Raw genomic sequence first — 11,825 nt, forward strand, 5'->3', positions numbered from 1 at the left:
TCCTCATCAGGTTTGTGCAGAGTAGTAGGAAAGCACAGAAGGTGAATAGCACCACTGATCCAGAGCTATGGAAAGAAACATTTATCCAAAAGGGCTGAGACCTAGGCACACTTCTCCAGCTAAAACTATGGAAAACTTGAAAGTGAGATATGGGAAACTGAGGGATGTAGTTGATACTGATACCTAAAACAATTCAGATGTGTTGTTCTGGGAAGATGTCTGTTAACTCACTGTTCAGAATTGCTTTAGCTGGCCCTGTCAGTTTAAGTACCAATTCACCAAGTCGGTTTTTGTAGCTTCCTGAGTGCCCTCTACTGGTACCGGCTGATTCTCTCTCAGATTGTGTGCTGTAACTTGATCGCTTTACCAACTTTTTTGCATCTTCAGCTTCTGTCTTTAGCATACATATATATATATATGCTATATATATATATATCTTTGTGTGTTTAGTTTAATAGGCTTCAATTTAACTCATTTTTTTTTAATTTTACTTTGTTTCAGCTTTTACATGCCTAATGCTGATAATCCTTAAAATGCCTTGAGGCATCCATCCTTGAAATTTCATTTCATCTGTATCACAAAACTTTAATGCTCTTGCATCACGTATGTCTTTCAGTTTCTGAATTGATAGAGTCTGGGGCCATATCCTTTTCAGTGGTGCCCAGCACCAGGACCAGAGGCAGTGGGCACAAAGTGGAGCCCAGGAGGCTCTCTCTGAGCACCAGGCAGCCCTTCTGTGCTGTGCGGGTGAGGAGCCCTGGCACAGGCTGCCCAGAGAGCTGTGGGGGCTCCTCCTTGGGGGTCTCCAAAAGCCGCCTGGGCACGGCCCTGGGCAGCCTGCGCTGGGTGGCCCTGCTTGGGCAGGGCTTGGAGCAGGTGGCCTCCAGGGGTCCCTGCCCACCTCACACATCTTGTGATGCGGGGGGGGGGGGGGGAGTTTGTGATATTGCTGAGTTCTTAGTCTACTAATACACTGAATTTTCTGGTTGTTTTTGTTTGTTTGTTTTATAACCAAGGCTGACTCCTATTTTTACAGTGTCATCTAGATAATTTAATAAGATTTTTAGATAAAATTCAATGTCATTGGGGTGATACAAGCTCTATGTATATATATGTATATATATATATATGAAGAAGATGAGAAGACAGCTGGAGCATGTTTGTGCTTTGAGTTCATCTCATGGAATAAAACTTTTGAAATATTACCACTGATGGCCTCTAGCCATTTTTACTGTAATTATAATTTAAATTAATTGAAACATATTTGTGAAAAAAATTCAAACTGCCACTTCCTGTTTAAAAAAAAGTACATGAAGCATGCTAGTATGTATATGTGGGAAGCAGAAATACATATTAGAAGACCATTCTGATTTATAAGCATCTTGTTTAAAAGAAAAGTCAGGATAAAGGAATGACACTGTTGACTCGGTGTCTCAGCAACTACTGATACTGCTAACAACCTTGTGTGCCTCTGGATCTTTAATCATCTGTAGTTCATAGCAAGTTGGGGTGAAGTTAGATGCTGCTGCTTTATTAGAATGACAGCTACTAATTTTTAGTAGTTAATTGTACACTTCATATGTTTTTTATTGCTCAGGTTTCAGTTTTATTTCCCAATTAGTTGAATTGTTGGGAGGAAGGGTTAAAAAGGAAGCTGATATGGGTTGTTTATTTTCAGTGAGCTAGCTAAATCCAGATTTATATTGTCCTCATTGAACCTCGCCTTGTTGCTGCTGTGAGGTGCCATGTATAGCACAACAGTGTGTTGTCTGAGTAATATTTAGCTATGTATACAGATAAGCTTTATGAAATTGAGCAAGACAGGAAAAACCACTTAGAAAAAAGAACTAAAGACGATATATTGGTGCAGCAATGTGCAGTCATTGGTAATCGATATGTGGAGTCTGCTGTATCTGAAGATGCTCAGAGGGCTGGAGCTCCTCACCTATGAAGACAGGCAGAGGGAGTTGGGGTTGTTCAGCCTAGAGAAGAGAAAGCTCTGGGGAAACCTTACAGCAGCCTGCCAATACCTAAAGGGGGCCTACAGGAAAGCTGGGGGGACCTCCTTGTCAGGGGGTGTAGGGATAGGACAAGGAGTAATGGCTTTAAACTAAGAGAGGGTAGGTTTAGATTAGAGGTTAGGAAGAAATTCTTTACTCAGAGGGAGGTGAGGCGCTGGCACAGGCTGCCCAGAGAAGCTGTGGATGCCCCATCCCTGGAACTGCTCAAGGCCAGGCTGGATGGGGCTTTGGGCAGCCTGGTGGGAGGTGTCCCTGCCCGTGGCAGAGGGTCGGAACCAGATGGTCTTTAAAGGACCTTTCCAAGCCAAAACAGTCTGATTCTGTGATTCTATATCAGGTGCTGAAATAACTGGCCAGGAAATTTTTTTCCTCCAACTTAAATGAACATGCATTTCATTTGGTCACCAGTCTCTCTTAGAGTTGCCAGTACTCTATCTACGCAATAGTATATTTGGCATGGGGATATATTTTATAGCTAGTCAGGAATTCAAGCTTTTGCACATTGCTTGTGTCTCCTTAAACAGAAGCTTCACACTTGCTGCAGGTGTATAAAAAAGCAAAAGTTATTGTATGCTGACATTCTGGATAGCTTACAGAAAGAGCCTTGGTGATGTCAGCTTTCTAGATGCCCTGTGAATTCCTTTTCTTTTTCTTTTTTTTTTCTTTTTTTCCCTTGAGTCCTTGGTAGAGAGGAAAAATAAAAGGTGTGAAGACTGACAGATGTTACATTTGACATTTCTGCAAGCGCCATGTTAAATGTAAACTACATATGATTTTATTGTGTGTTAACTCTCTTTACTCTTTCCTTCTCCTCATCAAGCATTGAACATTCTAAGATATAAATCTATTCTACATTATTTACAGGGAAAAGAAAAGGAGGACAGTTTATGCTACATCAAGCTGCTTTGGTTTTAGAGAAATGGTAGTCTAATTTTAGACTCAGGACTATGGAAGTAGTATACCTGAATCTGCATGTTATCCCTACCCGTTGTGGGAAATTAGTTTATCAGAAAGAATACAGACAGTTACCAGAGCTAGTAATACAGTGTATGTGGTGTCACAGTTTTCAGGTGCTTTCAGGGAGGCTGTAAGGTGTACAATATCTTCTGGTCTTCTTAATTATCCTTATGAGAATGCTGACTGGGAAGATTACACTACACTTTCAGAGTATTTTTGAAAGTCACCATTTAAAATACAGTTTCAGTAAGAATTTGTGTATCTACAATTTTTTAGAGTTACATTTGTGATGCTTTTAGGAATGTACTTAACATAATATCATGCTTTAACTGTTAACTTGCAGAGCTGCTTTGCACAGGGCATTGGCCTTCTGCTGTCTCACCCACCTTGTTCAATGAGCAGTTTAAGCAATAGAAGAAGTGTTTGGTTTTGTTAATAAAGTTTTGAGAGACAAGAGGGACGTGAAAAGGTTAACCTGTGGCAAGCCAATATGGCTGTTAAATAACCTATTAAATGCCATTTTATTCAATAATGCATTGTACATTTATCCAGGGTATTTTATATGAGATTTACATATGTGGAATAAATTGACTTTTTGGAGCAGTTTTATGTAATTGATTGTAGTTACCTGTCTTAAGCATTTTTCCCTCTTTCTACCTGCAGTATGGATGGAGCAGATCTGTGTTTTGAAATTGTGAAGAGAGCAGATGCTGGATTTGTGTACAGCGAGGCTGTAGCCAGGTATGTATTCTAATTTTAATTGTTTCCATAGCATGAATGGAAGAGAAAGGACTATATTGTTGCATAGTCTGGTAGCTAAAAGTAAAAATACTGTAAATATTTCTGTTTCCAAATCTGAATGTTTATTGCAATAATTAGCATAATAAAAGAATTTCTGAGCATTTTGTCATTTACTGATTGTGTATTTGGATGGGATTATTTAATAAAATAGTATTTCGCATCCAATATTTAATTATCTGTCTTTTCGCCTTTGGATCTCATATGATGGCATTAGGTGACTTACTGGCTGTAGTAGTTGGACTCATTTCTTCTTCCTTTTTATATATCACTTTATATATAAAGTCACTTGAGCTTCTCACTTATCAGATGATCTAAGATCAAAGTGTATGACATTGTACAAGGACAGCATACTCCATGCCCTAATGGCATGAAAATTAAGCTCAAAGCACGACTTTCTGTGTTTGCTTTTCTAGTCATAGATTTTTAGCATCATAGGAGTCAGGCTGGAAGAGGTCCCTATTTAAACTTCCTGCTGAAGGCAGGGTCAGTGTTACATCTGAATCATGTTGCTCAGGACTTTATCCAGTTGGTTCTAGAAAGCCTCCAAGGATAGGGATTCTGCAGCCTCCCTGGGCAACTTGATGCATTGTGTGTGTAATGATGTTCCTAGGGAAAAATGTGTTCTTGTAACCAGCTGGAACCTACCTTGTTTCAATTTATTCCCACTGTGGCTCAGTTATGGACTTGGCTCCATCATCTCCATAACTCCTCTTAGGTACGGAAATACTGTTGCAAGGTCCTCTCCTAAGTTTCCCCTTCTCCAGTCTAAACATTTGCTTCCCCTCAACCTCTTGTCAGAGGGTATGTGCAACCCCACAGGCATTTTGGTGTCTGCTGAACTCACTCAAGTTTATCAGCATTTCACTTGTATACAGTTATTTGGGTTCAGTCTAACGAGAACTTCCCTTGAAGAGTTTGTTACGCTCCTGGCTGAGTCAGCTCAGGATGCTGTGGGCCTTGATAGGGTGCTAGAAGGCTTGCTAGAATACCGATTTGCATGAATCCTACTATCAACCATTTATCAACCCTTTCCAGCAGAGCTGCTACTCAGCCGATACACTTGCAGCCTGTATCCAGCATGTACCTTTGAAGTGGTTAGTCTGTCCCAAGTGCAAGATGTTGAAATTGCCCTAGTTGAATTCTGTAAGGTTTCTGCTGGCCCTTTCCACTAGCCTTAGTCCTTCTAAGGGCAGCTCTGCCCTCGGTGTGTGTACTGCACCTAGAGTCTGGTGTCATTCAAAACTTCGTGAGGATGTATTCCGTTTCCTCAAGGTCATTGATGAGATATAGCATGATAAATATCACCAAAATGATTCAGAATTGATAAGTACCCTAGAAACATACTACATGCAAAAGAACATGAACATGATTTTATGAAATATGTACACAACAAATTAACATCAAGTCAAACATCATGTTTAACTTTTTCAGAGTGAAAAAGGAGGTAGGTTTCCGGTTTTTACACTGAGCATATAAAATGTGTTATTGAAATCTTTTACATCCTAAAACTGATCTGGTCACAGACTTGTTGAGGCTGGAAGGGACCTCTGGAGATTATCTACATCAGCCACCCTGCTAAAATCAAGGTCAACTAGAGTAGGTAGCTTAGGGTCATGTCCGGTTGGGTTATGAATATCTTCAAGGATAGAAATTTGACAATCTCTGGGCAACCTTCTCCAATGTTCAGTCTTCCTCACAGGGGAGAAAGAAGGTAGTCTTCAATCTGCATCAGGAAGTTCAGATCTTGGTTCCATCCCTTTCAAATCAGGCACCAATACCACTTTTTTCCTTTCAAGGTTTTGTTATAAAAAAAAATGAAGGGTCCTGAATCCTTCATTATATGAAACACAATTGTTGAACATTTGAAACCTTTATATAATAGAAAACAGATTTTTCTTTCCTCATTTGTCACTTTGCTTCGATCAGAAAAATCCCCCAGCGTTATATTTTATTATTCATTAAACATGAACTCCTTTCTACTAAATTCTGTATGCAGTTAAGTTGGTTGATTATTTTTATATGGTTAGACTCTTTAAACTTAGTTTGTTATACCTGTATAATAATTTTTCCTGCAGGTTTGTCATGTATGATGTCTTTGTTTTTACAGTCATTACATGAGACAGATATTGGAAGCTCTACGTTACTGTCATGATAATAATATAATTCACAGGGATGTGAAGGTAAGGTGTGGGTTTTTTTCCCTCACTGCATTAATGCAAGCTATTAAATTTTGATCGTTTTTGTAATTTAGAAGGGGGTGCTGTACAAAAGGAAGCTATTTGCTGAGCATGTGTTTACTTTCACTGTGTCATGAGGTTAAAATGTCTCTAATTCCATCAATGCAGAACATTAAGGAAGTCTTTTTTCACCTATTAGATATACATTTGATTGCAAATTGCTTTAAAAGTCAGTTTGATTTCTAGTTCTTGAATATTCATATAAAATCTGCTTGCATTTATTTTCTTGTTAGGAAAAGGTGTGTATAAATTAATTGCATAAATTAAACTGGAATTAGTAGATTAATGACATCATTTTGACAGCACAATGATAGTATTCACTTAGGCTAAAACTCGAGACGTGCATCCTTAAATGCAACAATATTGTAGCACTATCAACTTTTTGCAAACAGTCTTGAACATTTATTACTATGAAAACTTTTCTACTATAAACAAGTTTGGGAGGAGGAATACGGTCTTTAAAAACAATGTATACACATTCTGGTTTTGAGTTGGTGAATTTTGAAATATTTCAGTGTTTATTTGTGGAACTAGCTTATCTCAGAGCCCTGTAGTGTAAGTAATTGGGAGTTTTAACCCAAATGTTTCTGTCCCTCTTCAATTTGAATTTATTGTTTTTTTTTAAACACACATTTGGTCTTGCATGCACGGACATTGCAGACCTTTCACCAGTTTCTTTTTCCTTACCCTCTACAACCAGGGAAATTATTATATTTAATAGGATTTTATTTTATTTTTTTAAGTTTGGTATTCTAAAAGTCATTTCTTACAGCAAATTCCAAAGATGTCCTCCTAATTGCTGGTAGAATATCTGAGCTTGTTCTGTTGTGAAGATTCTGTATTGTTCTCGTTGTTTGGGTTTGGTACCATGTGAAAATTTTAGTATGGACACCATCTTTATGTTGCTTTGTCTTCCTGAAAGCTGTATGTGTTCTTCTTGGAACATGTTTTTACAAAAATATATTTTAATTTCAAGGGCCTCGTTCCTTGAAATTAAATGCATAAGCTGTAAAGGCTGTAAAATGTGAATGTATTTTCCAGCTTGTCCAGACTCTGAAAACTTGAAAATCGCTGTTTTTATTAAATGCCATCCTTAGAAGTAGAACTGTTCAGTTACATGATTGAGTAAGAGTTTTTTAATCTGTTGCTGAAAGTATGCTAAACCACATTGAACAATGTTTAATCCTAGCAAAAGCTGTGCAGAAATATTGTAACTACAAAGCTTGGGTGTAGAATATTAGTAAGTTAACTGCAATTTCTCAGCTCTAGGTGTCACTGTAGACTGTGTTTTGAAAGGAAGTAGGGTAAATGAATAATTTCCAAGTTGTCTGAGTGAATGAAAGTGAACAAATAAAAATCCATAAGGTTGATGTAATCATTCTGCATTTTTTTCCTCTTAAGTTTTCTGTGAATGTTGTTTTAAACTGCAAAATGTATTCTGCAAAATGTACTTTGCGGTTTAAAAAAGGCATTCTGCATTTAGCAGATCTGATGCACCAGAAAATTTGCACCTTACAGTCCCTATTGTTAGAATTAGGTGTCTTTGGGGCATTTTTGTGCTCACTTAGCTCTCGACTGATTAGGAGGAGTTAGATTTGGAATACTTCACTCTTCTGTGGTCTGATGACAGAAACTTCACCTATCTTTTATAAGTGACAAAATCTAACAAAGCCAACTGCAGCCTATGATAAACTCACATATGCTCCAACCTCACTTCCTTTGCCAGAATCAAAACATGAAAACTTTTACAAGGTGGCCTCTGATTCTCTTAATTTCCTTCCTGTAGTTGTCTTAATTACCTTTCTCCGTGAGACCAGGAATTTCTTGAGTTTCCTTGCATCATTTGCCCCCCTCTAGTGTAACTTAAAGCCTTTATAATCCGTGGCCTTTGCTTCCCCTTCAGATAATGTGTTCCTGCATTCTTTCACTGCTTGGAAGTTGCATCATATATAAGTAAAGCAGAAAATTCAAATGCAGAAAGGTGGAAAACACAAGACAGCTATGTATCAGAACCAAGAATCTCAAGGACTTTTTCTCTTACTATGGCATGTATTCATGTTCTGCCAACCTGGTGAAATAGGGCTCGGCCATTCCTTTTATTTTTCAGAACCTTGTATGTCAGAAACACCCAAAAGATGACTACAGAAAGTAACCACGTTGAAATGGTGTTTTTTTTCAATACAAAATATTATTACATAATAGTTTGGATACAGAATTATCTTTATGCAAAAGAACAAAAAAGGGGAATGGGAGTAATGCGCCTCTGAAATGAGATGCCTGTCTTTTTCCATGATAAAATACATGCAAGAGTTTGAGTGCCATTTGTCACTGAAGTCACACACTTTATCTTGAGCTGTCAATATTGCACAGTAATTATGATTGGAAACTTTCTTTAAGAAAAAGAAAAATGAATAGTACGTCTCTAACTTCTAATTACAAGGGATATCACTGATCAATGGACTTAAGTTCTATGCTGTACAATTATTTTAATAATTACAATTTTAAAAACTGAAAGGGGTGGTGGGTTTGTTATAAATAGCTGAATATGATTTACATCAAATGCTCCCACTATGTTATGTGATTTCCATGTAGTTTGAGTGCTTGTCTATGTATCAGTATTGTCTAGGATCAGTAAAACAATTGGTACGCAGTTGAAATCAGGCAAGTTTATTGTCAGACCTCCAATAGTTTTATTATAGATCTCTCAGTAGGTATGAATACTTGTTTCCAACAGTTCAGTGCAGAAGCTATGGGGCTCTAAGAATAAAGTACACAATATTTTTCCTCAGTATTTCTTCCAACTGTATTCTTTTTCCCAATGAGTATGTCCCTTTCTGTACACATGCTTCCTATCTCAGAGTCGCCCTTTCTTTGCTTTGTTTGCCCTTTTCCTAGCATACTGCTAGCTGGCTGCTGGGTTTTCAGAAGCAGTTTTGCTGAGAAGTGCTGCTTGCTGAGAATTTATACTGCTTGGCCTGCTGCAAAGCTCAACAGCTATATCGAGGGTACATTCTCATCAGGAAGTTTTTTATTCCGCTCACTTACCCAGCCATTCAGAAAAGATGTATCTTCTGATTGATGAGCTGGCCACCCAAGCAGCACGTATGAATGGGTTAACCAGAAAGGAGGCAGACACCTGTTGCCTTTTAAACTGCTTTGCAAAGTGTGTATTGTGCATGTTTGTTCTAGGATTTTCTATTCCCTGCTATGGAAATGAATTATTTTCTTTTTGATTATATAATTCACTAGTCACCTACTAACTTCTGAGTTAGCACCAGGATGTCTAAGCATTGCATGAAGTTTAGCACGAGCTATGTTTTGCTGAAGTATTTCTTTGCCTCTCCCTAGTGCCCTTCTGTTTTGGGGGATTTTTCCTCCGTAAACTATTCTATCAAATGCTGGACCAATGTATTACTCAATTTGCAGTTTCTCAATTTGCCTGTACTGCACAAAAGCTTTTCTACTGTTTAAGATAAATTGACTTTGATGCAATTTAGAAATGTAAAGGAGACATCACCTTAAACAGACTCCGCAGGAAAAAATTAAAAGTGCGTATCATTTTTCGGTAGTGTGTAGAATTGGTGGAATGGGATCTTGCTAATAATCTGCCACAAAGTTACATTTGATTAGTAGTTCCCAGAATTTCATCCATTTTCCGGCCTTTTTGGTAACTTCAACAGTAGGGAACAGGTGATTGTGACTAGAAAAGCAGAGAAGGAGTTACTTAAGCCACCAAAAACTCTGTACAGAGAATTATATCTTCAGGCACCCTGCTGAGATAGCCTGAGAAGTGCATTCACCGTAAGAATGTATTTAAGGAAGGACGGAAGTTGTAGGTTCTTCTTAGGGGCCTGTGCAAAAAAATAAAAGTGCATTGACAGTAAACTGTTTTGCTCACACAGACATACAGATCAAAACACAGTAATCTAAGCAACACTGTGCTGTCACGCAGATTTAAACTGCTTAGTTGAGACCTGAACTGAGGCATCTTGCCATCGGTTGTGCAGTGCAACACGCACCCACACAAACCAGCTTCTTTCACTCAAGAACTATTTCCTACAGCATTTTGAAGAGTTAGACCCTGAAGCTGCCCACTTGAGGTTTTTCTATAACTCATCTGCTAAACATGCTCTGGGAATGGTGTTAAAGAAACAATGAATTCTGTTCTCACAAGTAACATCGTATTAATAAAATACTACCTTCCTATGATTCTGTCTTTTTCACTTGCCTCTTTATTGAACTTCTGCAGAATACAAAGCAGGTGTCAGATGATATGAATTCTTGGGGTGTCTTCCAGAGAAGGTCTGATACTTTGTGTCTACCGCCGTATGCTAATTTGGGGTCAGTTTAGCGTTCCTGTTACAGAGCTCAGAGTAGAGTTGTTTGGAGTGAGTGATTTTTCAGCTTGGCGTGGGTGATCAGACTTCTCAGAACAGCTAGTATTCTGTAACACTTTCTACACTCGATGGACAGCTCATCTTGATCTCAGTTGCAGAGAAGACTATACAAGGGAAAAGACTATTATGTAATCTGAAGTGTCTTCTACAGTAATTGTTAAAAATAACTGAAAACCCTGCATAAGTCATTGTGGTAGTCTAACTTCTACAGCCAAAAAAAAAAAAACATTCCTGTTTTGCACTCCTTTTGTACCGTTCATGATCCTTAAATGTTCATTATTGCATATATTTTGTATACCAGTAAATAATTAAGCATGTATGCCTTTCTAAATAGACCATAGAAATTGCCTCACAAGATTAGACTAGGAGTATGGAAATTCTGTGTGTGTTTGTTTACTCCCAAAGCAGTTAAAAGTGCAAGTACTCATGGGCTGAGAAAAAGCCAATTTAATAAGGGGGGAGTAACAGGGGCGAATCTTTTTTTTTTTAAATGATGCGTAATGCAGTTGTTCAGACTTGCTGACTGATGCCCAGCCCATCCTTGAGCAGTGGCAGCTCATCCAGCTCCCTCCCACTTCTACTGTTAAGCATGATGCCACATGGGATGGGACATCCCTCTGGCCAGTTTGGGGCAGCTGTCCTGGCTGTGTCCCCTCCCAGCTCCTTGGGCAGCCCCAGCCTCCTCCCCGCTGGCAGAGCAGCACAAAAAGCAGAAAAGGCCTTGGCTCTGTGCAAGAGCTGCTCTGCAACTAAAACACTGGTGTGTTGTCAACACTATTTTCATCACAAATCCAAACCCAGCACCATAACAGCTACTATTTAAGAAAGTTGACTATCCTAGCTGAAACCAGCACAGTACAGTGTCCTGAGCACACAAATACGCACCAATAAGGAAGCCAGTGCCTCAGCTATTAAACATAGCTGCCATGGATAGATTTCCGAGAAAAACAGTTCCTGACCAAGCTACAGAGCACATATAAAACCCATTTGTCTCAAACACTAAATCTTAGGCCACCAGAGTTCTCTTCCTATGTGGATATTTCACCCCTGTAAGTTAGCGGTCACTATCCAGCCTTTCTCTTCAGAATCACCCTGTTGCAAATGTCATTGCAATGACACTCTGAGGCCGTGATAGGAAATGCCAGAGCAGAGTGATTAATTAATTCTTAACTGTGAGATTTCCTGTGAAGGCTAGAATAAAAAATGCATTCCCAGGGGTGGGGGGAAGGGGGGAATCAGCCTTCTACCCATACACTCGTGAGCAAAAAACCACATGTCAATCTTGAATGTGTTTTGTAGTTCTCTTTGCGTGCTTCCTTAAGCCTTTGATATATGATCTACCCCTTCCACAGAAAACATCTATGCTTTGTTCTTTCTTGTCTGTAAAGAAAGCCCATGTCCAAAACTTGGGA

General features: G+C 38.7%; 1 protein-coding gene across 6 annotated transcripts in view; it reads left to right on the top strand.

Annotated features, from left to right (window-relative positions):
- The window catches only part of CASK (calcium/calmodulin dependent serine protein kinase), a 220,388-nt gene that overhangs the window by 96,851 nt on the left and 111,712 nt on the right, over nt 1-11,825 (top strand). For all 6 annotated transcript variants that reach the window (XM_080575458.1, XM_080575460.1, XM_080575461.1 and 3 more), the window contains exons 4-5: nt 3,642-3,719; nt 5,887-5,959. In XM_080575458.1, the coding sequence (XP_080431584.1) occupies nt 3,642-3,719; nt 5,887-5,959 (151 nt within the window). The remainder of the gene's footprint in view (nt 1-3,641; nt 3,720-5,886; nt 5,960-11,825) is intronic.

This window comes from Anser brachyrhynchus (assembly GCF_964034855.1).
Source record: "Anser brachyrhynchus genome assembly, chromosome: 1".
NCBI lineage: Eukaryota > Metazoa > Chordata > Aves > Anseriformes > Anatidae > Anser > Anser brachyrhynchus.